The 24,975-nt window shown below is 39.0% G+C and overlaps 1 protein-coding gene across 1 annotated transcript in view; it reads left to right on the top strand.

The window, feature by feature from the left end:
- Positions 1-24,975, top strand: part of LOC127935092 (regulating synaptic membrane exocytosis protein 3-like) — a 77,747-nt gene that overhangs the window by 44,536 nt on the left and 8,236 nt on the right. Inside the window, exons 3-6 of the mRNA XM_052532691.1 lie at positions 19,700-19,841; positions 20,376-20,488; positions 21,279-21,380; positions 21,487-21,626. Of these exons, the coding sequence (XP_052388651.1) occupies positions 19,700-19,841; positions 20,376-20,488; positions 21,279-21,380; positions 21,487-21,626 (497 nt within the window). The remainder of the gene's footprint in view (positions 1-19,699; positions 19,842-20,375; positions 20,489-21,278; positions 21,381-21,486; positions 21,627-24,975) is intronic.

The raw sequence follows: 24,975 nt of genomic DNA, 5'->3' as shown, positions 1-24,975 counted from the left end.
AATGTCAAGCTTGCCTAGTTTAATGATATTGCTGACTTGTGCTTACTCGGAATTACATATGAAACATGTGTGGAACTATATAGCTACATCTGCACTTCATATTGCAACTTTTTTGTATTTTGAACCTCTTTTGCACACAATGAATAGTAGTAATGTTTACAATGAGCAGCATAACCTGATGTCATGCTATGAGTGATTTTATTTGATTTAGTACTAAAAAATCCAAAGAATATATTCATATTTTTTATATATTATGTAAATAAAGTGTATATTTATATAAATATGTCTGTGTTTAAATATTATTTATAGCCTACTATAATATATATTTTGTATTATTAATTTTTATTTAGTTTTAGTTGAAATTTTAGTAATTTGGTTGTGTTTTTTTACATATTTCTATTTAGCTTTCATTTTTATTTCCATTTCAGTTTTAATAATTTTTATGGAAGCCTGTACTTGCAACTTTTTTTTCTCACAATTCTGACTTTTTTTTTTGTCTAAATAAACATGTAATTATGAGTGAACTGAATTATGAATTGATATCTCGCAAGTCTAAGAACTGTGTGAAAAGTCTGAATAGTGAAGGAAAAAAAACACAAATGATTTTTTTTTCCAAATGGTGGAACATACATTATTAGACTTAAACTGACTTTATTTCAGGTAGCCAGGGCAAAATTTCCCATTTTAAGTTTTTATCTAATATTTATATTTTATTTCATCTGTATTTCAGTTAATGATTGAAATGAATGGTTTTAGTTTTATTTTAACAGTAACAATAATGAAAAATGCTAATATTAATAATATTTTTGCTGGAAATGCAATAAAAAAAATGTGACAGCCATGGGGTAATGAAAATTAAAACCTTTTTTTCTGCTATTTGAAACTAAATAGACACCAAACAAAACATGTTTGTTTATAATAAATAAAAGCAAAATAATTCATAGCAATAATTCCAACTGTACGAGGCACATAAAAAAAGCCCATTTGCACCTTCGCAGATCAGTTGAATCCCTTAATGTGGCAAAATAACATGTAATCCTGACACATCCCACTCTATATTTTCACATAAATGGAGGTTTTCTGTTGCTCCATTGAAATTCCATTCACTGAAATATATATATATTTTTCAATAAAAATACTTGATTTTAACTCATGTATAATTCCGTAACTTAATTGAATTTTCCTGATCATTTAAGGGCACACTCTTAAAGCACACACATTTGATTCCAGCGCATGCATCCGTGTTTCCAGCTCAGCGTCTGTCTGCATTCCTCTCTTTCCCCCTTTTCAGATTCTTTATTTTAAGTGGAAAGAATCAGACCTCCCATGTCTTATGTAACCAGCCAACAGCGCAGATGCCTGAAATAACTCCAGCATACATGACGTATAGATCTTTCAGAGGCAAGTGCATGCGCAGTGGCATGAATGAACACGAATGAACACAAAGCCATAGACAAGTACGTGTCAACAACTTGAATATACACGCTCCCTACATCTCATTGCCCAGCCTCTCGGATGTCCTCCAGGGCTTTTATTACACAGCGGAGCATCAGGGATAGATCACTTTAATTAAGACTCAGTAAATGGCATCCAAAAGAAACCTCTATCTCATACTGCATGGTATGGCACCTCTCTCCGTTCCCTGTTACATAATACTGATGTTTTACCCACACAACTGCATGATTGTAATAACATGGAGTCAGTACCCCGCTGTGCGTATGCTTCAACAGAGAGGGTGTCAGCTGAGTGGTGTAGATGAGGTAGTGAAATACCATAATCATCAGCCAAAGGCAGGGCTTACAGGTCTTACCATAGTAATGCATGTTATTATTTTACATTTATTTAACACATCAATGGTGCTTTAAACACACTATTGCTCATTAGTAATTCACGATTGTTTATAATTCACTAGTTATATTGCAAAATTTATGAATGCTGTAAAAGCGTTTAGGGAAGGAAATTGCATTGTGAAAAGCTCAGAGGAAACGGTTAATCCAAGATTGCTACTTGAGGTGTGTTGGTTAAAAGATTAGGGAACACTATTCATTATTATCTCGTTGCATTAGCATGCATATTACTAACATATTGGCTGTTTATTAGTATATATAAAGCACTTCATACATGTCTCAAATCAACTCAGATAGCACACATTATGTCTGCAAGATCGCTTCATCTGGAAAGCATCTGCTTTGTACAAACATCTGATAGACATCTTTAAGATGTCAGTTTTATACATACTAAATCATAATCATTCTCTAAATGTCTTTTTGACATCCTAATGGACACAGCTTACAGACGTATTGTAGATGAGCAAGCATTGTAAAACAATAAATAAATGTAGACGTCTCTGGGATGCTCGTGTGCTATCAGGGAAGGTTTTTAACCAACAAACACTCTTTGTCACTCATAAAGACCTAAAAACACAACAGCAGGTAGCATTATACAATATTATTTTGTTAAATTTCTTTACAAAGCAAGAATGACACTCTACTGTAAAGGATTCACTGCAGTACATTACATAGTCCACGTTTACATTACAGTACACGATTATTTGTAAGTTTCATCTTTTTGGAGATGGAAGAAAATGAAATTAAAAGGCTTGCATTTGTGTAGGTGTTACATCATTCCGTTTTTATCTAATTGCTTCGATAATATTTGATTTTTCAGATTCAGAATATATTTAAAAATGGTATTAAATGCTGCAAACTGCTGTCTTGCTCAGTTTTGTATTTGTGCTAGGGTTTGAATTTAGGTTTAACTTGAAAAGAGTATGTGGACTTGCAAATTGGCTTGTGTGGTAGACAAAGTCTTGGCGGTGTTTAATCTAAGTGAGAAAAGAATTCATGTAAATTGAAAGATGCAGTCACTTTGGTGCCAAAACAATGATAAATGATCCACAGTTTAGCCTACATACATAGACCACTGTTGTGCTCAATGTGTGAACAGTTTTGATAAAGTGACCTAATTATTGAGAAACTAGTCCCAACGAAAAAAAAAAAAATACGAATAATAAGAATAATTGCAGATGGATATAGATACATAAATATATACTGTAGATGCATGAATAGATTGACAATGTGATTCAGAGTATAACAGAGTTCTACAGGAGTGAAGGACTCGTCAACAACTTTTCTAAACATTAAAAAAGATCCCGATGTCTTACTAGCAAGCAGAAAGATAGGTAGTTACAGAAAAAAGGCAGATTCATTGGCTGAGAGTTGTAGAATTGGAAGCAAACAAGCCGAGCGCGAGGCCAACACAATGAGATCTTGGTGCATTGCAGACAGCATTACCATGGAAACAGGGTTGGGTTGGGGGAGAGAGATAGAGAGAGAGAGAGAGAGGAAGAGAGCATTAGAGACTAGAGGATTAGGAAAGAAGGGATGGGGTCACTGCAGAGCTCCCAGACTTCCTGTGTGCTCAGTCGTGGGTGTGAATGGACTGAAGGTGTTGGCTTGAAGAGGAAGACAGTGGATGAAGCTAGTACATATTGGGCCACTGGAGGTTAATAAGATCAAGCTGGAGATGTGAAGAGCTTTCTGGTGGAGATCTGTGTGGATGCACCTCCACACCAGTGAGAAAATAAAGCTGCCTAACAAAATCCTGTTTAACCAAAATCCAAACAGCAGAGAAACCTATGAAACCAGCCTAAACTGGTCTTTTTTCTGATTTTAGGGAGCTTTTGGGCACTTCTAGCGATAAATACTCACATATGACACCAGTTATACCATTTAAAATCTGCTAAGACCATGCAGCTAACCTTCTTAGGCAGTGTTGGGAAAGTTCACTTTCTACATGAACTAGTTCAAAGTTCAATTCACAAATTTTAAAATGAACTAGTTCAGTTCATAGTTCAAAGTACACAATTTTGAACCAATTTCACACAGTTCCAAAAATGAACTAGTTCATAGTTCTTTTTTTCCATATGTTGCTGCGAGCTATTATTTTTCTAAATTATTGCCACAGCCCATATAGAATCACAGACAGCAATTATTTTATCAGTTTTAACGATGAAGTTATGCGTCAGATTTCATCTCCATATCCAATTTTGAATCCTTATCCAACCAGAGTTTACATTAGCATTGAGGGGACAGCATTTCACCATTGTTGCTTTAATGCTTTGTTTCCCATTCTCACCGACCTTGTCATAAATATCATAAAATTATTTTAAATGATCATACGCCTTCTTGCTACATGCTGCTGTCGCCTTGTTTTTTTTGATGACGCGTCATGCATGCGGCGGACTGTGGTGCGCCACTGGTGGCTGGGGTTGCCAGATTGGGTGTTTTTTCCGCTACATATTAAGACCCGTTATGGTGTGTTCTAGCCGGGTTTTCGCCTGGAAGGCTCTATAGAAATCTGGCACCCTATAGAACGAAGTTAACCTGAGAGAGCGTGCCATTCACAGACACCAGAATGAACGAGTTGACAGTAACATTCATCGGGCAGTAATACAGCATGTTCAGTTCACGGTCACCCAAAATATGAACGAGTTCATGAACTATCGTTCAATGAACGCGTTCAGGCACAACACTGTTCTTAGGTTGGTTTAAGCTGTTCTTTTCAGTAGGAACAGACTAAACAGTCTGAGTGGGCAGTCTGCTCTGTTGTACACTGCTAAATAGATGTGTGTTGCATCTAATAGAGGTAATTTGCTAGTACTCTCTGTGCTTTGTATATACACTGTTTGTGTTTGAAGACAAACAGAACAAGTAAGAGTGTAAATCAATGAGTAAACTGGCGCCTGCATGTATATGTTAGCAGTGGGTCCTAGTGAAAGATGGAAGATGACGGTTTGTTCCTTCAAATCAATGGCATGTGGATTTTTACTTGTTGAGGCTGAAAAAAAAAGTAAAAGTAGAAGTTCACCTCAAAATGAAAACTTGCTGAAAATGTACTAACCCTCAGGCCATCTAAAATGTAGAGGAGTTTGTTTCTTAATGGGAACAGATCTGGAGAAATGTTGCATTACATCGCTTGTAGTAATCCACACTATACTCCAGTCCATCAATTAATGTCTTGTGAAGCAAAAAGCTGCAGCTTTATGGGAAACAAACCCATCATTAAGATGTTTATAACTTTAAAACTGTTATTTCCTCAGCCCTTTGACCAATCACAATTTTCACGCCAGTCAGACTTTTCTTGCAAAACTTAATTTAACTGATACCACTTGACTCCCTGAAGAATGTTATTGTGCAGTAAGCTTGAGAAAAGGCCATGAACGGCTGAAGTGGTGTGATAGCCTGTCCGTGTCAAGATGATGACCACCTGGCCCTGAGCCTCTGGACCCACCAGCCATCTGCACAGCCTGACCTTCACCTTCACAATGAGGATGCCACAACCTTTCCCTTTCTACCTCAACCTGGACGCTCTTATTCATGTCCATGATTTATGGGAAGAAAAGTGCATTCATATATAGTTAAAGTAAGTCAAATAGTGTGTTGTTTTTGGTACTATAACTTTAAGACTTTTGTTATGATTGGCAGAGCTCACTGCAAATGAATATGTTTTTGCGTAACACATATTTAAGATGCTTTATGAAGTTAAATGAATATTTCACCCAAAAATGACTCGATATTTTAGCTGGAAGCAATAGTTTGATGTTAAAAATGTCTTGATGGTTTTGATTTGTACAAACATGCAGCTTATTTCTTCACAAGATGTTAACTGATGGACTGGAGTAGTGTGGATTACTGTGATCTTTTAATCAGTTGTTTGGACTCTCATTCTGATGGCACCCATTCGTTCAACAAATTTTCATTTATTGGTGAACTATTCCTTTAATATGTTAGATTGCTTGAACACAGGCGCTCAACAGATACACACTAAAAGCTTCATCTTTGTCCATTGTTTGTGCAGTTTCTAAAAGTTATGACTGAGAAAATGTCTTTATAGTCATTTAAATGGAGTTGCATGATGACATTTACATCATGCACTTTACAAATACCCTAGCGTTTACATGAACAGTGAAGTATATTTTAGGATTAATGGTTGATCAGAGACTGGGGATGATTGAAGATGATTATTGTGGTGGATTATTGTCTGTTGTCTGCTGCTCCACAGTTCCCCTTCTTTCGGCAAAGATATTCCTGACTACAGATATAAAAATAGAAACCCCACCCTAGCACCCCGTCTGCATTTTTCTCTGTTTACTCTCTGTTTCCCTGTCCCTCACTGTCATCCACTTTATATCAGTCCCTGTCTCTCATCAATGATGCTCTTCGTCATGGAGATGTGAGGAACAGTATATAATGTGTTACGGGTGTCTCCTGCTGAGATGAGAAGTCTAGTGAGTCTCTCAGGCAGGCGTCAAGAGGCACAAAGCCAGTCGAGAAACATGTATTCGGTCCCTAATGGAAAATGTAACATATCCTGCTATAGTGTCATTAAATGGACAAATGACCATGGGTATGCTCAGAATAAAATACTAGAATACCAGAACAATTGCTCACTGTGTACTTTCTATCTATTACTTCGTAAAACAGTATGCATTAAAGGTTTCAAATAATGGTATGTTACACTGAGAGAATACCAACATACTTTATACTTTAGATTACACACTATGTGTAAAAACCTTCTTGAAATGTGTAGTTTAATATTAATTTAAAAAAATAGCACACTGTCAAACTGAGCAGTAAGCAGTTTTCTGACAGTATATCATACTGCTATATAAAAACAGTTTGTCGCTAATGCATTCTTTCATGTAGTTTACAATATACTGGGTTTCATGATACTTAACTTTAAAAAAATACTAATAATAATAAATATTGAGGAAAAAAAGTGCTTTACACAAATGAATTTGGTTCCACATTAGATACCTGTCTCGATTGTCCCATTACGCTCTCCATTTTACCTAGATTTGCAGATATCGGGGACTCCAAAATGTACATAACAATTCAACCATTTTTATTAGTACAAGGCCAAATAGATGGATGAAAAGGGCTGGAGACCAAAATTGTTTTATTATATTTTTTTCTGCGTATTCACATTTTCAATAACAAAACAGCGCAATAATTGAATGTACAGTAAATTTGCCTTTCCACAAAAGAATACAAACGAACTACTTACTGCGAAGTGTAAAAATAGTATGTGAACACATATGATTTTGCAATAAATGTTTTTGCTGCATGTTTCATTCAGACAGCCTCAGAAATAAATCTGTCACCATATGGTCATCAAATATCGCTATATGTATGAAACTAATTATAACTGACATATTACTGCAGTCACTCTATTTGATGTACTTAATATGACTCGGTGTTACGATCTCTAATAATTCAGCACAACACTAGCCTTGATTATGTTGGAGAAGTCTTCTTAGGTGGGTTGACTTGTAGGCGCACTCCTGGGAAAAGAAACACAACCGGATATTCACATCATTATGACACATCATCAGTAGTGTACCACTCAGTATAGGACACATACACCACCCCAAAAACAGCATGAGCAGTGTGGCAGTATGCATTTCTGAACATCCCAAAATAGCTCAGATGAGCATATCATCACAGCAGTCTCTCAGCAGTCCACCCTGATGAAAAAGCTCCTGTCGTATTTCCTGATACATATTAGTCTGTGAATAATAAACTTGTTTATTTTGTGGAAGCCCCCTAATTAGATTCTCCTTCACATCAACGGCCGCTTCACATCACAGACCGCCCACACTAAGATCTTCCTGAAATATCAGCCATAGATTAGTTGTGTCCTGTTGGGCGATAAGGCAGTATTTTTAGCTCGAGTTAATCTAAAATGTCTGTACCCCGTGATATCTGTCTGGGGAGAGGAGGCTGTTGCCACAGATACCAGACAGAAGGATGTGTCTTCGGCTCGCAGGGCACTTCTCTTTTTCAGAGACGCAGCTGGCAACACACATGACAACGCTGATGCACTGTTCAGCATAGCCATGGGTGGAAACAAGTTTTGTGTGAAGGTGAAAGTAGCATGTTTGTGTCCATCTGCTCTCGTGCACTGTCGTTTAACTCTGAGAAACAGGTGGAGCGCTCTTCGGGCCACATGTGAGGGTTCGCTGCCGTTCTCGGGATGGTGTCACGTGGATGAATCATTTTAGCACCTCTTGCCCTTACTCCTGGTTCTAACCAACCCCATCCCTCGCTGTGTCTCTCTGAGCTGCACTGTTTAATATTTCATCAAAGTGTCCCAAAGGACAGACTCTCCTGCTGTTCTGGTATTTACTGTGGATCAGTAGCGAGAGGCTTCTGGGTGGAACAGGCAGAGTAGGCGTTTGGCTACAAGGGAACAGCCGTCAAATGACAAGGACTGAGGGGGGAAGAAATAGACAGGAGATAGATCCATATATAGAAGGATTTAAATGTGTTTTAAAAGCATCTTGGAGAAAGCTTGCACCCCTCAGTATATGTTGCTTTCCATACATGGACCATGAATAATATACGCATATAGATTTATAATAATGGTTGGTTCAGACGGAGCTGTGTTTGTGTGGTTGTCTATGGAAGAATTGTGAGATGAGGTTTAAAAGAAGAAATTAAGTCGTAAAGTTGCAACTCAAAGAAATGAAGTCACAATTATGAGAAACAATGTCACGTGGTGCACTTAGTGTGTGTCCAAATCCACTTTTGGAATGGGTTGTCCCTATTCTCTTAATGAGTAATGGGCGTAATGTTCAATACACCAATCAGAGTGTCATCACCCATTCGCTTTAAGAGTGAGATGCGCTCGCACCATGGCGGATCGCTGTTGACATGGAAGAATTTGTTGGCAGAAAAGCTGAACGCTTCTCAAGCGAGGAAACCAATCTGGTCATGCGCAAAGTTAAAGCATGCGAGCAGATCAATCTACGGAACAAGCATGAATCCAACAAAGCTCAGCGTGATGAGTCAGTTGATATATAAGTGTGTGTTTTGGCACGATTGTTCAATTAATTCGCCAATTTCATTCATCATTATAAGTAGGCTAGTAATAGGCTGAATTGCAAATAGGTAGCCTAATTCTAATACATGCAATGACTATCCATTATTACATTTTTATATTTATAATAATATAAAAAAATATTCTTTTACACTGTAATCCTTTTGTTTTTAATATTTGGCATTCTTGTGTGATGCGCATCCCTGTGTGTAATAAGCAAAGTCAATGCACACTGTGGACCCACCAAGAGGCGTTTTTTCTACCAGCGCGCTCATTAAATAACAAAAAAATATTGCACCATTGACTTTAGACTTTAGACTTTAGACCAGGTTTGAGTTGGTCTATGGCGAAGTCTATTTTCAGCTCCTTAAAATAGCAATGTGCCAGCAATGCGCCTGAACATACCTCTTTTTTAGACCAGCACGCCCATGGGTGCACAAATGCTAATTAATGGCCACATTTGCTAATTAAATGACGTGGCACTGGACGGGAAAATGCGAACGGCGTCGGACTGAAACTAGCAAACACACTTGCGCTGTTCCTTGCGTCACATTGCGCCGGGTGTATGATAGGCCCCATAAAGTCACACTGTAAGATTTGAAATCATACTTTGAGATTTAAATAGCAGGTGTGAGATTTTAAGTCTGATTGTCTACGTTTACATGCAAAAATTTTGGTTCAATCAGACTGAATTCATTCTGATTGATAAATCTGATTGTAGTGTTTACATGAACTCTGTATTAAGTTGATGTGCACGTTCATATGTCACAAGCTTCAAATCAGAATAAATTGTTTTGACATGCACACAGCGGAAATAGTGAAAGTTAAAATATAGAGTTTCTCACTGTTTGTACATAATAACCACTCCCCTACATGGTTTCTTTATTAATATTTACCCATTTATAGATAAATATACATATAAAACGTTGTGCCGTACTGCTCATTACGGAGCCCCGCACATGGCATGCAAGAAAGAAAGTTAGCTAAAACGTTCACATGATTACTATTTTGTTCCCTCGATGTATACATTTTCCGTATGATTTACTAATTGGTTCCCACGATTTGCTAAATCATGTACAAGATTTATTAATCGATAGAACGAATTAGTCAGTTGTGCACAAGATTGAGCAAATCGAGGGAACAAAATAGTAATCATGTGCACATTTTAGGACACTGAGGGAACGAATTAGAAAATATTTTTTCTTTAATGTCATGTGCGGGGCTCTGTATCTCCACCCCTTCAATACAATTGAGTAGAAATGCACTGGTTGACTGGCCATAAATCGGAACTGGCTGGTTTTTGGTCTTTTTTCGGCCGATTTTTCCAGAAGTGTGCCCGCGTGCACATGTAATCATTCACTATGTCATTTGTGTGTAAATATTTCAAAATTTGTGCGCTGGACACAGGCAGCCGTTCAGCACTGGAAGTGCAGGAAGTTCTGTTGGTGTACTGGCGCACAAATAAGAGTCCCTTTCCTGCTCACTGAAGCTGTGCGAGTGTACTGTACCAGTCCGCGCCCTGAACACGCGTAGACCGTGAAGAGATGTTCATCTCAACTTTTTTGTAAATTAGAACTTGCATACACTTACATAGACTTAATTTAATTAAAAAAAAATCACCTGCTGTAGCACAATGAAAAAAAGTGAAAAGTTTTTTCAATTGGATGAATGAAACAGTTTGCATATTTGTTTTATTCACACCAACATTATTTGATTTTAACATTTTGGAATAATGTATTTATATAGCATACATTTATGGTAAATACCTTTTTTTAATTTAAAACCAAATTTAGAAACTAAAACGAATACTGAATGCTGATTAACAAACATCTTATTGAATGTGTGTTGATTGTGTTCAACCCAATTTTAAAACAAAAGCTAAATGCTGATGTCTGTACCATCTGTGTTTGTATTGAATGTAGGCAGGGATGGGCAGTTTTTCAGATGCATGTATTTAAAATACGTATTTGAAATACAAAATACTATTTTGTATTTTGTATTTTGTATTTTAAAGCCTTTGGAAAATATCAAATGTAATTTGTATTTAAAAACATTTAAGACGAGTATTTTTGTATTTTCAAAATACTCAAAATACTTTGAGCCAGTCAAACATTTCTTATACTGTCTATGTCAAACACTCGTCTCGTGAGAAGTTTGTGAATAAATGGATTTCTTCACATGTAAACTGATTAGGTTGTGGGTCATTTTGACGACACATGTGAAAAAGTTTTTTAGTACACTTCTTAAACCCCAACCAAATAATCAAGTTAAAACCAGTTAACTTGAAATTGTGACTTTTGACATTTGACATATTGTGATACAAGTTCATTATTTTCCATAATGTAATGATAAAAATTAAACTTTCATATATTTTAGATTCATTGCACACCAACTGAAATATTTTAGGTCTTTTATTGTTTTAATACTGATGATTTTGGCATACAGCTCATGAAAACCCAAAATTCCTATCTCAAAAGATTAGCATATTTCATCCGACCAATAAAAGAAAAGTGTTTTTAATACAGAAAAAGTCAACCTTCAAATAATTATGTTCAGTGTTATGCACTCAATACTTGGTTGGGAATCCTTTGCAGAAATGACTGTTTCAATGCGGTGTGGCATGGAGGCAATCAGCCTGTGGCACTGCTGAGGTGTTATGGAGGCCCAGGATGCTTCAATAGCGGCCTTAAGCTCATCCAGAGTGTTGGGTCTTGCGTCTCTCAACTTTCTCTTCACAGTATCCCACAGATTCTCTATGGGGTTCAGGTCAGGAGAGTTGGCAGGCCAATTGAGCACAGTAATACCATGATCAGTATACCATTTACCAGTGGTTTTGGCACTGTGAGCAGGTGCAAGGTCGTGCTGAAAAACGAAATCTTCATCTCCATAAAGCTTTTCAGCAGATGGAAGCATGAAGTGCTCCAAAATCTCCTGATAGCTAGCTGCATTGACCCTGCCCTTGATAAAACACAGTGGACCAACACCAGCAGCTGACATGGCACCCCAGACCATCACTGACTGTGGGTACTTGACACTGGACTTCAGGCATTTTGGCATTTCCTTCTCCCCAGTCTTCTTCCAGACTCTGGCACCTTGATTTCCTAATGACATGCAAAATTTGTCCAAAAGTCCAGTGTTGCTTCTCTGTAGCCCAGGTCAGGCGCTTCTGACGCTGTTTCTGGTTCAAAAGTGGCTTGACCTGGGGAATGCGGCACCTGTAGCCCATTTCCTGCACACGCCTGTGCACGGTGGCTCTGGATGTTTCTACTCCAGACTCAGTCCACTGCTTCCGCAGGTCCCCCAAGGTCTGGAATCAGTCCTTCTCCACAATCTTCCTCAGGGTCCGGTCACCTCTTCTCGTTGTGCAGTGTTTTTTGCCACACTTTTTCCTTCCCACAGACTTCCCACTGAGGTGCCTTGATACAGCACTCTGAGAACAGTCTATTCGTTTAGAAATTTCTGTGTCTTGAGGGTGTCAATGATGGCCTTCTGGACAGCAGTCAGGTTGGCAGTCTTACCCATCATTGCGGTTTTGAGTAATGAACCAGGCTGGGAGTTTTTAAAAGCCTTAGGAATCTTTTGCAGGTGTTTAGAGTTAATTAGTTGATTCAGATGATTAGGTTAATAGCTCGTTTAAAGAACCTTTTCATGATATGCTAATTTTTTGAGATATGAATTTTGGGTTTTCATTGAGTTGTATGCCAAAATCGTCAGTATTAAAACAATAAAATACCTGAAATATTTCAGTTGGTGTGCAATGAATCTAAAATATATGAAAGTTTAATTTTTATCATTACATTATGGAAAATAATGAACTTTTATCACAATATGCTAATTTTTTGAGAAGGACCTGTATGTATAACACTAAATTGAACAATACTGTTAACAATATGTTTTTTTAATTCATTAATTATTTTATTTCAATATTTCTTTTAGTTTTATTGTTCACCAAAAAAATTGTGCCAATTGATTTCTAATTAAAAAATATTTATATATTTCAGATAAACTTTATATTTTCTAGTTATGTATATAGAAACAATTAACCTTACATTAAACAAATATACAGTTACTATCAGTGTTGTAGTCGAGACCAGCTCATTCGAGTCCGAGTCCAGATCGAGTCCAGAGAGGGTCAAGTCCGAGTCAAGACCGAGGCCAGAGAGATTGGGTCTGAGACAAGACCTAAAGAAATCTTCAAGAGTATGTCAAATGTTTGGTGGAAACAATAAAGGTTAAAAGGGCCACATAGTATGTGGTGTAAAGGTAATTTTATTAGTATTATGAAGTGTTACTTGTCAATATTAAGTGCTCATTTTCACATAACATCGTTGTACCACTATACACATCCATATAACCTTTCTAGTACACATAACATTACTGTACGACTCTATATTGTAATTTTACATAACACTTCTAGTACAAGTAACATTACTGTACCACTATACCTGTAAATGTTCAACTGTAACAGCTTTTACATAACTTTTAACCTTGAAGCTTAACTAATGACTGCTAATATCCTTACAATGTCTTGGATTATGTGCACTTTAGATGTTGTGAAGATTACAGGTGGGCATAATTACTTTTTTTTTTAAAATAAGTGAGGAGACCATCCTGCTACCCAACCAAGCACGATGTGGTCTCATGATCAATCCACCCAGACTTAAAACTCTCTCTATTGGTGCAGAGGAAGTGGGGACTGACAAAAGTTACCATTTCATCACTTTCTGTAACAGCAACGGATAATCTAATGCTAATTTCCCTGGATGGTGCGTTTTAATGCAGGGTAAAATACACACTAGTCGAAGTTTTTTTGTAGTTACGGACGGCATACACACAAGAGCCGACTGACTGTCCAGGAAAATTTCATCCAAAAGTGTGTATGTGCCAGGGGAAGAAAGCTGGATGAAATGCCATATAAGTTCAATGCCTTCCGTCAGACATTTTTTTTTTGGGGGGGGGATGTTTAGTATTGAGACAGTCAGTCTGTGTCTGTATTCATTATATAATTTAATTAAACAATATTTGTTTTTTTTTCTGTGACCATTTTGTCCTACTTTGTAAAAATAACACAGTTGAGAGAAATAATGTAGCAATGTGGCTTTCTGGAAAGCGGGATCACTACAGGTGGATGGCAGGAGGGTAACTTAAGGCCGGTGACACACTGGCTGCGTGCGTGACATAAAGGGAGGCTGCCGAAAAACCAGGCTCTTGTCTTCATGACAACAATATCAACTTTTTTTTTTTTTTTTTACACCTACTGATAGGAAACCGTCAACAGTATTGACGGCAAAATAGAGTATGTTTGACAGGTGCAATATTTGAAAATCGATCATTATTAATTTATTTTTTTAATTACATTTATATCTGAATTTATGCCAACCTATAGACTTTCAAATATCAAAATATCATGAATTAATATTTATTTGTGTACAAAATGACATATAAACACATTTTCCTATATTTTGCCTGGAAACGCTTCCAACATGCACGCGTGTCGCGTGAAAAATAGGCGTCGGTTCTATTTCTAGCATGCACGGGTTTTCTACGCGTCTCACGCAGGCAGTCTGCAAGATCTAACCTGTTAACATGGGAGCCGACTTAAAAACAGACACGCCACGCAGCTGAGATGCTTGCACCATGCATCCATTGTGTCGCTGGCCTAACGTCTCACGTAAAAAGAAAATCACCAGTCATTGGATGTGTCAATCATACATCAATTTAAATAAACATTAACATACAGTAATAATCATGAAATATTTTGATTGGGACTTGAGTGGACTCGGGCCTAAGTCCGATTCCTAACATGTTCGAGTCCGAGTCAATACCAAGTCAAAATGCACAGGAGTCCATGACAAGACCGAGACCATTAAAATACGGTCTCGAGACCGAGTCCAAGACCGAGTCCGAGTCTCGAGTACTCAACACTGTTTACTATACTACTTGCGTAAAAATAAAAAAAAAAGCATCAAAAGAGTTTGAAATTGAGTTTTTGCTGTGGTATCAAAACTGATGTTGATAATTGTGAAACCTTGCCATATATTGTTACTGTAAAGTAAAATTAAGATTTTGGTCATATCACCCATCGAAATTCCATCAACTAGTTCAACTGGGCGGGTTAGGTCAGCAATATTGGATGGCAGATACTTTAAGATTGTGAAACAAACAGAACTGGGCCACATTGGAACGCCAATCGGTCACATTGGCTTTTAATGATGGTGATTAAAACATAATAAAAGTTAGTTTTTGTAGTTTTTTTTTTAGTTTTTTTTTTTAATTCCATACACTGCAGGGGAAGGAAAGTTTCTAAGTAGTTGCACACATCTAAATGCTTTTTGGCATTCAGAATAGGCCCAGATAGATTTCAGCCTAATAGGGATACCTGCACTGAATCTTCAATTTCACATGTATTTTGTGTATTTTCAAAATCAGAAACCTAATGAGATGAAGCTGTAAATTTAAGTCCAATATTGAGATATAAAATAACATTGCAAAATGTAAAGTTTCACATTGAGACTTAAAATTGCAATCATGAGATATAAAATCAAACTGTGAAATTTAAAGTGTTTTTCAGTGATAAAGTCAGAATTAGCATTCACAAAGTCAGAATAATGAGATTTAAAGTGACGTGAGAAATAAAATCACAATTACAGGAAACAAAGACGCAACTGCAAGATATAAAATGTGAAGTATAAATTCAAAATTTACAAGAAACAGGAGCTATATTGTCAAAATATAAAATCTAAATGTGAGCCTACAAAAATACATTACAAGCTTAAAAGTTTAGTTGTGAGATTTATAATCAGATTATCAGAGATTTATAAGCTCACATTTTCCAATATAAAATCTCATTGTGAGATTTAAAGCTATAGTTATAGTTGTGGGACGTACTGGGAGATTTGGAGATTTCGTAATTACCTTATTTTATTCAGCAGTGCACACTGGCTTCCATCAGTGTGTGACATATTTTTTATTTTTTATATTTATATTTTAAATGACTTTGTCATTTCAGAATTTTCTTAATTTACTTAGGAGGACTAAAACAAACACATCCTGACCACCCAATCAACCAATCAATGGCGTGAGTTTGGGCCAAGACTGGTGTTTGGTCAACCAATGCAGATGGAGAAATAATTGGGCAACCCGTAAACAATATTTTTACTGGCATACTGATAGAAATGATTGACCCTGTCCATCTTTAAACGAAGACTCCACAAACACAAACACACACTGTTCCGGTTCCTCATAGAATCAACATCTCTGAACTCGGCTGCCACTTTATTCCACTGCAAACACAGGTTCAACACTGCCACACATACGGTCCTGCCCGAGGGCTCAACAGAGACACAGTGTCAACTAAATGCACAGTTCCCTTTGCATAACAGGCAGTTATTCTCTTTCACAAAGTATCTGTTCTGAAATGTCACATATTATATTTCGCTTGCCACAGTGTCTGTGGTGTTTTAGCATCATCTGTCTTTCCACAATCACACATAGTTCATTTTTAATTGAACACCTCAGTGAATGGTGACTGCTGTCTTGTTGCTCTGTGTTGCCGTGGCCCACACTCTGCATGTTCTCTCTGTATTTTTAGAAAGCTGTTCTCATTCTCCCCGTCTCTCGCACTCACTCTTGCAGTTATTTTCTTTTAAAGACTGTGAGCTCCATGACAGTTAGCAAGTGTCTGCTGGGAATGCAATACTTGCAGTTCTGCGGTCTGTCTGTATGTATTCTTCTACAGAAACACTATTGTGCTTCATATCAGAACATAGCATCATTTGAAGTGTAGTTTTTTTGTTCTGTTATTCATTTAATTTGATGATCCTTCAGAAATCATTTTAATATGCCGAGTTGATGCTCAAGAAACATGTCTGATCTATCAATGTTGAAAACAGTTGTGGAAACCGTGATACATTTTTATCAGGATGCGTTGATGAATAGAAAATACAAAAGAGCAGCATTTATTTAAAACTGAAACATTGTAAATGTCTTTACTGTCACTTTTGATCTATTTAATACATCTTTGCTGAATAAAAGTATTCAAAATAAATCTTACTGACCCCAAACATTTGAATGGTAGTGTGTCTTTGTGTATGACTTGGTTTGCTTTCTATTTTTTATTTTTTTATTTTTACAATTGGCATGTTTACTTTATCTTTTTGAGTGCATCTGCACTTGGAAGAAATGTTTGAATCTATACAAATGAACTCTTAATGAGGGATATTTTCCATTGTATGATGACAGAATTTTCATTTCCTGTGAACTATCCCTTTAAATGCCCAGAACAGTACTGTCGTTTGCTCATTGTCTTTTTGGCTCTTATCTGATCCTGGAGGTAATTATGAAGCCATCATCAGTCTCTGTTTCTCTACACCTTACATTACCTCTGAGATGTCATCTTTGGCACAGAATGGAGCGCCATGTTTTTCTCTTTATCTCTTTCTTAACGTCAGCTGATCTGCAGCCTGTTTCTCTCTCTCTCTCTCTCTCTCTCTCTCTCATCCACTCTCTCTCTTTATATGGTGAGGTCAGCAGCTTGGCCTTCATCGCCAGGCTCTAACAGATTGCTGAGTGCACTTATCTTGTGCATCTTCCAGGTTTGTGAGCCGCTTGCCATCATTCTACAGACTCACGGACATCCGAAAGAATTAGAGGCATGGTTGACAGAAAAACACCCCGGAGTCTCACATGGCCAGATCTTTGACTTATGGTGCCATAATACAACATTACAACAAAGCTGAAGGCACACCTAAAGAAATATGTGTTTTTCACTGCTCCCTTAGTGCATTATTGCAAAAGCAATATGTTTTTATTGAACATTGATGGAGCCACATATTCTGTGAGAAAATAAATCATAAAAAGTGGTTTGTTTTGTTTAAAAATCGTACAAATCTATGAGGTGGTCAGGGCCTTTTTTATATAGCACTTTATACAATACTGATTGTTTCAAAGTAGCGCCACACAGTAAAAAAAAAAGAAAATAATCATGAACATTTTCACATGCATAGTAAAACGTGGATGTTTAGGAAATCACTAGTATGTTTTTATGCCATTTAGTGGTTTAGAAGAGAATAAAATCAAATGTTGCAAACATGGTGCAACTTTAGCCTCATTGTACCTTACATGCTGACCAAAAACTGCAGAGTTTGACATGTGAACTTGCTCCTAATTGCCTCAAAAAAAAAAAAAAAACTTTGAATGTGAAGATGTGAAACCAAGAATCTATAACATAGCACTCATAATATCAACCCAGTACTCTGTAAACGGAGCTTGCGATTTCCGGGTTTTGTGTGCAGTATGCATCAGATGGTCAGTACTTTTGCTTGCTTTTTCTTGTCGCTTTTGGAGCTCAGCTGCATGGGGATCACCCTAGTGTGCACTTGATAATAGATAACTCCCAGGTAACTTTCTGGAAACTTGAAATATGAGGGTTTTTAGTTTAAAAGTTAAATTTAGCATTATTTATTAACACCTACTGTGTTCTTGATAAGCCCTTTTTTAAATTCAGCCACCGTTTTCATGATGTTTCTCTCTCCTGATTTCTATATTTGGTGCTTGAGGACAAAAGCATTTGAATGATCATCATGCTCTTCTGCTCTGTCTGGATTGATTGATTGTTTGGAAGGAAAGTATGTCAGAAGCTGAAGTCACACCGAGAATGGGTACACATGAGTTTACATTGGTCCCCAAGTAAATGACTGCTGGTATGAAATATGACCAGACTATATAAGCTCAGCTGTCTTTTTCATAAACATTTGAGCTGTTCATGCAGTGCGGTTTTAAATGACATAACATTGTAGGAGTGTCGATTTCCATTACACGTCAATGTCTGCGACTTTTTTTTTTTTAAGTATTTAAGGCACAAAGGACTAGACCTTCCTGACTATTGTAGTCATATAATGTTATCATTTTGATGTAATTGATTGAAATTGTATTTAATTGCATTAAAAAAAATTGAACTCATGAAATTAAATTAACAAGTGTGATTTTTGTGTCCCACATATTGCACGCAACCGTTAATGCATGAGTCCTTCGTTGCTTAAAATTGACGCTATTATTTAACATCATTTACACCCTTTCTAGGGCATCAAACTAATATTGCCACAAGTTCTTCTAATATTTACGCATTTTAGTGTTGATTGCATTCATAAAGCATAGCCATTCAACTGTTACCATGTAACAATATTATGTTATAATAATGTAGGATACCAAGATAATATTATCATTTTTATTCATAAATGTTTTCATTTGTAATTTTAGGCAAAGTTTTAGTAATTATGTTTTGTGTTTTTGTAATTTTATAAAATTTGTAAACGTATGCCATTTTTATTCATTTTTACTTACATTTTAGTTTAGTTATCTTAGTATATATAATTTGGTTAAAATAGAATAAAAGATGAAAATTAGAAATGTTTTATTTATGTATTTTATTTATGTTCAAAAGGCCCCTTTTAAGCAACAGCTTGTTTTAGGCCAAACATGCACTAATAATATTCTCCAAACCGTTTACTCATTATGGTGTTTTTTCCCCTTAGTAATATATTAATTATATATACAGGTGTATCTTATAACCTGGCCAGTGAGTGTACATATTTTTAAGGATATTCAAGCCCAATAGTTTGGTTTTCTTTTCATGGAGAATGACCAGTGTTGCATATGTGTATTTTTGTGGGGTGGGGACACTTTTCCCTTTTAAATAGCTTGTAAAAGCAGCGTTCACATTTTACTTTCACTTTCAAATAGTGACAATTCGGTGGAAAGCAATTGTTCGTTTTGAGTTTGTTTGAATTTTTCCCTCTTTTTGTGTATTTTTGTGTAGACGGTGGAACAAAGAAGCTGCGCAGCACCATCCGGCGGAGCACAGAGACGGGTATCGCGGTGGAGATGAGGAACCGTGTCACACGGCAGGGCAGTAAGGACTCGACAGATGGCAGCACTAACAGCAACAGCTCTGATGGGACGTGAGTGTAACCCACCACCTCACACAGTTAATCACTGCATCATTAGATCTGACCCAATCTCACAAAAACATGTCGAAAAATAGAAAGTCTTCATAAAATAAGCAGAAACCTGTTTTTAGGACCACAGCTGTTAAGTTTTATTTAGAACATAAATTAAAGGTAGTGTAACGGTATTTTACACTTTTAACAATATGATATGATCATAAAATAGGAAGGAAGTAGGAGGAAGTAATATTAAACAAAGTTATAATATATATAAAAAAGGAATAAAATGATTACTTTTTTTTCATCTGAGTAATTGATTTAATTAAATAAATAATCCAGAGATTCATTGCTTATCAAAATAATAGCTTGTTGCAGCCATAAATATGGTCAAAACTTGACAGGTTTCATGAGATTCGCCCATCTGTGTATAATGTGAGGCAAGTATATGATAAAGTAGCACTGTATATCACACTGTTAGAAACAAACCTTCTTTGTATTGATGAGTGTGATTGATCACAGATTTCACACATCTCACCGGGTTTATTTCAGCTTCATCTTCCCCACCACTCGCCTCGGCCCTGAGAGCCAGTTCAGTGACTTCCTGGACGGTCTTGGTCCTGCTCAGATAGTTGGGCGGCAGACGTTAGCCACACCGCCAATGGGTAAGACATCTGCACGCTGGACAGTGTGCACTCAATATAACAACTTCCATCATGTTCATAAAAAAGGGCGTTTTTAAAATTGTATTTTAATTTCATATAAAAATGCATTTATTACTACATTTAATAAATGTATATATTTAAGTATATTTAATCATATGTTTATCATAAATGCTTGTCAGTACATTCAGCGGTATTTCAAAGTAATTTTGACCCTACTTAAATGGGTCAAGAGAAGCACTTTAAAGTTCAGATAAATGCATTTCATTTAAGTATAATGCATTTTCATTTAATTGCAAATAAGTACAGAAAACATTCAGTTAATAATTAGAAGTACTCTTTTAATAATCTGTAAAAATAGGAAACAATGTACTGTATGAATTGTCCAAATTGGTTTTTTTTTAGGTGTTTTACCTGTATTTTGCACCGCATTGAGTTGTGTTTTAGGATTAATAGAAATGTCCAAAAAAATGAATGGCTAATGTCCTTTTTTTTAACAGTGTAAGTCATGCAGGTGTTTGTGTGTACAGTAAATATGCATGCTGAGCATGGTATATAAACTGTAGAAAAAAATATGGTGCATGGTAAATGTCAACCTTTTCATGAGCTCAAGTTGACTAAACTAGAGACAATGACTTGTTAGACATAATATGTGTCTTACTCTCACTTTTATCATCAAATATCAAGGTAGAAACCCTCAAGAGTGGAGTTTATAGTTTGTTGTTTGTCTCCACCTGCTGTTGATTGATCTCATTGTAAGCAGGTTTTATAGCGTATGGTGTCCTCTGTGTAGGTGATGTTTACGTTGGTGTGGTGGATAGAGGGGGTCAGTTAGAGGTCGAAATCACGCAGGCGCGAGGTCTGACCCCTAAACCAGGCTCAAAGAACATTCAAGGTAACCCACCGTTAAACATGACTGAGTTGTTTCATTTTATCTACATCACCTGTTAGGCAAGAGCACAGAACACTGTTTCATGATTCCGTGTTTCCTTCTCTGTCAGCAACTTATGTAAAGGTTTATGTCCTGGAGAATGGAATGTGTCTCGCCAAGAAGAAAACCAAAGTGGTGAAGAAAACCCTGGATCCAACCTTCCAGCAATCGCTGATGTTTGACGAGAGCCCACAGGGGAAAGTGCTACAGGTATTACAAGTCAACATCACTCCAGCTGTCCTTCACAAACACACTCTTCAGAAAACAAGCATACTAACATCTATATATATATATATATATATATATGCAAAGGTCCCAAAAAGTACTCAAGGCCATACAATGTTTTGACAATCTTGCCCAGTCTTAAATATGTTGAGAGTTAGATATTACGGTTACCTTTCAGTCGTTCACTTCGACGTTGTGTCAAAGTAACAACACTAGAGCTTGCACTAATGAGCCCAGACAGCTCTGACATCATTGGGAAGAGGCCACACCCCGGATATCCAGGTGTAAATATGTCAGTAAATCGACGTATGCAACACCGATAATACCGGTATCACCGTTGGGGTGGGGGCACTTTTCGCTTTTAAATAGCTTGTAAAGGCAGCATTCGCATTTTACTTTCACTTTCAAATAGCGACAATTCGGTGGAAAGCAATTGTTCGTTTTGAGTTTGTTTGAATTTTCCCTCTTTCCCTCGATTTCCTTCATTTTTAAATAGCTTAATAGCACTGTGCACAATTATCGGCAGTTCAGCGTCAATTGCTTGAATGTCATGATTCTGCCCTCGTGTCCTTGATTTTTCCTAGTCTTGAGGCAGGATCATGACAGACCCATGTTTTGTGTACAAGCGCATGGCCTTGTCTTTGGGCCATGTGCTTGTGTTGTCTCGTTCCCTTGCCCCGCCCCCCTTGTTAACCTAGTCGTGTCTTGATTGTCCTATCTGTAACACCTGTCGCGTCTTGATTAGTACCCCTATTTAGATCTCCTAGTGTGCTCTGTCTTGCGTCGGTTCATTGTACCTGTGATTGTTCCACTCTGTGATTGTTCCTTAAGAAGTGTTTGTATTACCGTGAGTGTTTGTTTATAGTTAGTATTTAGAGTCCTTGTTTATCTTGTTAGTCCAGTCCTGTTTTAGTTATTTAGTCTTTACCTTGCTCCGTGTTTTCCCCCTCGTGGGTTTTGTTTTCCCCTTTTTGTAATAAACCCTTTGTTTGAGAATCCCTGTCTGCACCTGAGTTCCTCCCTTACCAATACCTGACAGAATGAACCGACCACCAAGGAACTCAGCAGACAGGAGGCAATGCTGGATGGCATCAGCCAGCCAGCGAGATTGTTTTGAGGGCTCTCGCCTTGTGGTGTTCCGGGGGACCAGGGGAGGTCGTTCCGGAGCGAGCGGGCGAGAGGAGGAGCCCCAGAGGTCCCCACCTACCCAGCTGCCGGCGATCCCGGAGGGTCGTGTCCTGGCCGTGGCAACCCTGGGGGGTCAGTCAAGCCCCTCCCAGAGTCCTGAGGTGCCCTCCTCAGCCAGCAGTCTCCCCATGAAACGAGGGAGACGGTTTTCATGGGAGTCAACTTCTGAGTCTTCGGCGTCCGAGACTGCCCTGCCCGAGACCAAACTCCCCCAACCCGCCTCTGACCCAGCTGTGGCCTCTGCACCGCGCCCAAGGAGGAAGAGGAGGAAGAGGGGGCCTGCCGGTCCTGTGACCCTGTCTCCTCCCGTGCCAGCAGCGGAGAGCGCTGGCGTGCCCGTGCCAGCAGCGGAGAGCGCTGGCGTGCCCGTGCCAGCAGCGGAGAGCGCTGGCGTGCCCGTGCCAGCAGCGGAGAGCGCTGGCGTGCCCGTGCCAGCAGCGGAGGGCGTTCCCGTGCCAGCAGCGGAGAGCGCTGGCGTGCCCGTGCCAGCAGCGGTGAGCGTGCCCGAGCCAGCAGCGGAGAGAGCTGGCGTGCCCGTGCCAGCAGCGGAGAGAGCTGGCGTGCCCGTGCCAGCAGCGGTGAGCGCTGGCGTGCCCGAGCCAGCAGCGGTGAGCGCTGGCGTGCCCGTGCCAGCAGCGGAGAGCGCTGGCGTGCCCGTGCCAGCAGCGGTGAGCGCTGGCGTGCCCGAGCCAGCAGCGGTGAGCGTGTCCGAGCCAGCAGCGGTGAGCGCTGGCGTGCCCGAGCCGGCAAAGAAGAGGGCAGTATGCAAGTCGGCAGTCGTGAGAGCGCAGGAGAGTGCCGCGGCCGACTCTGCAGCAAAGACTTTAGTTCAGTGTATCTCATCTCGTAAGGAGATGCCAATTGTCTTAGCGGCTAAAGCCTTTTCTGATTATTTGTCCCGTCTTGTCCAAATCCTAGAAGTCCCCGTCAGTCCTGTTTTGTCCCCTGTCCCCAGAAGTCCTAAGTGTCCAGCCGTTGTCTCCCCGTGTCCTGTTGATGTGGCCCCGTGTCCTGTTGATGTGGCCCCGTGTCCTGTTGATGTGGCCCCATGTCCTGTTGATGTAGTCATGTGTCCCGTTGATGTGGCCCCGTGTCCCGTAGATGTCGTCTCCCCGTGTCCCGTAGATGTCGTCTCCCCGTGTCCCGTAGATGTCCTCTCCCCGTGTCCCGTGAGTGTTGCCCCGTGTCTTGCTGATGTAGTCATGTGTCCTGTTGATGTGGCCCCGTGTCCCGTTAATGTGGTCCCATGTCCCGTAGATGTCGTCTCCCCGTGTCCCGTGAGTGTAGCCCCGTGTCCTGCTGATGTAGTCATGTGTCCTGTGGATGTGGCCCCGTGTCCCGTTAATGTTGCCCCGTGTCCAGTAGATGTTGTCGCCCCGTGTCCAGTAGATGTTGCCCCGTGTCCAGTAGATGTTGTTGCCCCGCGTCCCTTGTCTGCTCCTGTCATGTCCCCCGTCAGTAGTCCCGAGACCCCTCCCCGCCCCTCACCACCCAGACCTGCCCGTACCCCCCGTCGTCAGCCTTCGTCCTACCCTCCTAAAACTCCTGCCCCACCCACTCACCCTGGTCTGTCCCCCATGAACTTTGTGGTCCCGCCTCCTCCCCTTCCCTGTTTGTTTTTTTTGATTTGTCACCCCAACCCTGCTGTTGTGTATTCATGTTTGCCATTGTTATTATTTGTCATGTCCTGTTGGTTTGTGTCTGTGTCCCAGTCTGTCATGTCAGTCGTGTCCCGTGTTTGATGTTCCCTTGAGGAGCGTCTGGAAGCCGCTCCTTAAGGGAGGGGTTCTGTCATGATTCTGCCCTCGTGTCCTTGATTTTTCCTAGTCTTGAGGCAGGATCATGACAGACCCATGTTTTGTGTACAAGCGCATGGCCTTGTCTTTGGGCCATGTGCTTGTGTTGTCTCGTTCCCTTGCCCCGCCCCCCTTGTTAACCTAGTCGTGTCTTGATTGTCCTATCTGTAACACCTGTCGCGTCTTGATTAGTACCCCTATTTAGATCTCCTAGTGTGCTCTGTCTTGCGTCGGTTCATTGTACCTGTGATTGTTCCACTCTGTGATTGTTCCTTAAGAAGTGTTTGTATTACCGTGAGTGTTTGTTTATAGTTAGTATTTAGAGTCCTTGTTTATCTTGTTAGTCCAGT

This window comes from Carassius gibelio, chromosome A19 (assembly GCF_023724105.1).
Source record: "Carassius gibelio isolate Cgi1373 ecotype wild population from Czech Republic chromosome A19, carGib1.2-hapl.c, whole genome shotgun sequence".
Taxonomy (NCBI): Eukaryota; Metazoa; Chordata; class Actinopteri; order Cypriniformes; family Cyprinidae; genus Carassius; species Carassius gibelio.
This window is presented reverse-complemented; position numbering and strand designations above follow the sequence as displayed.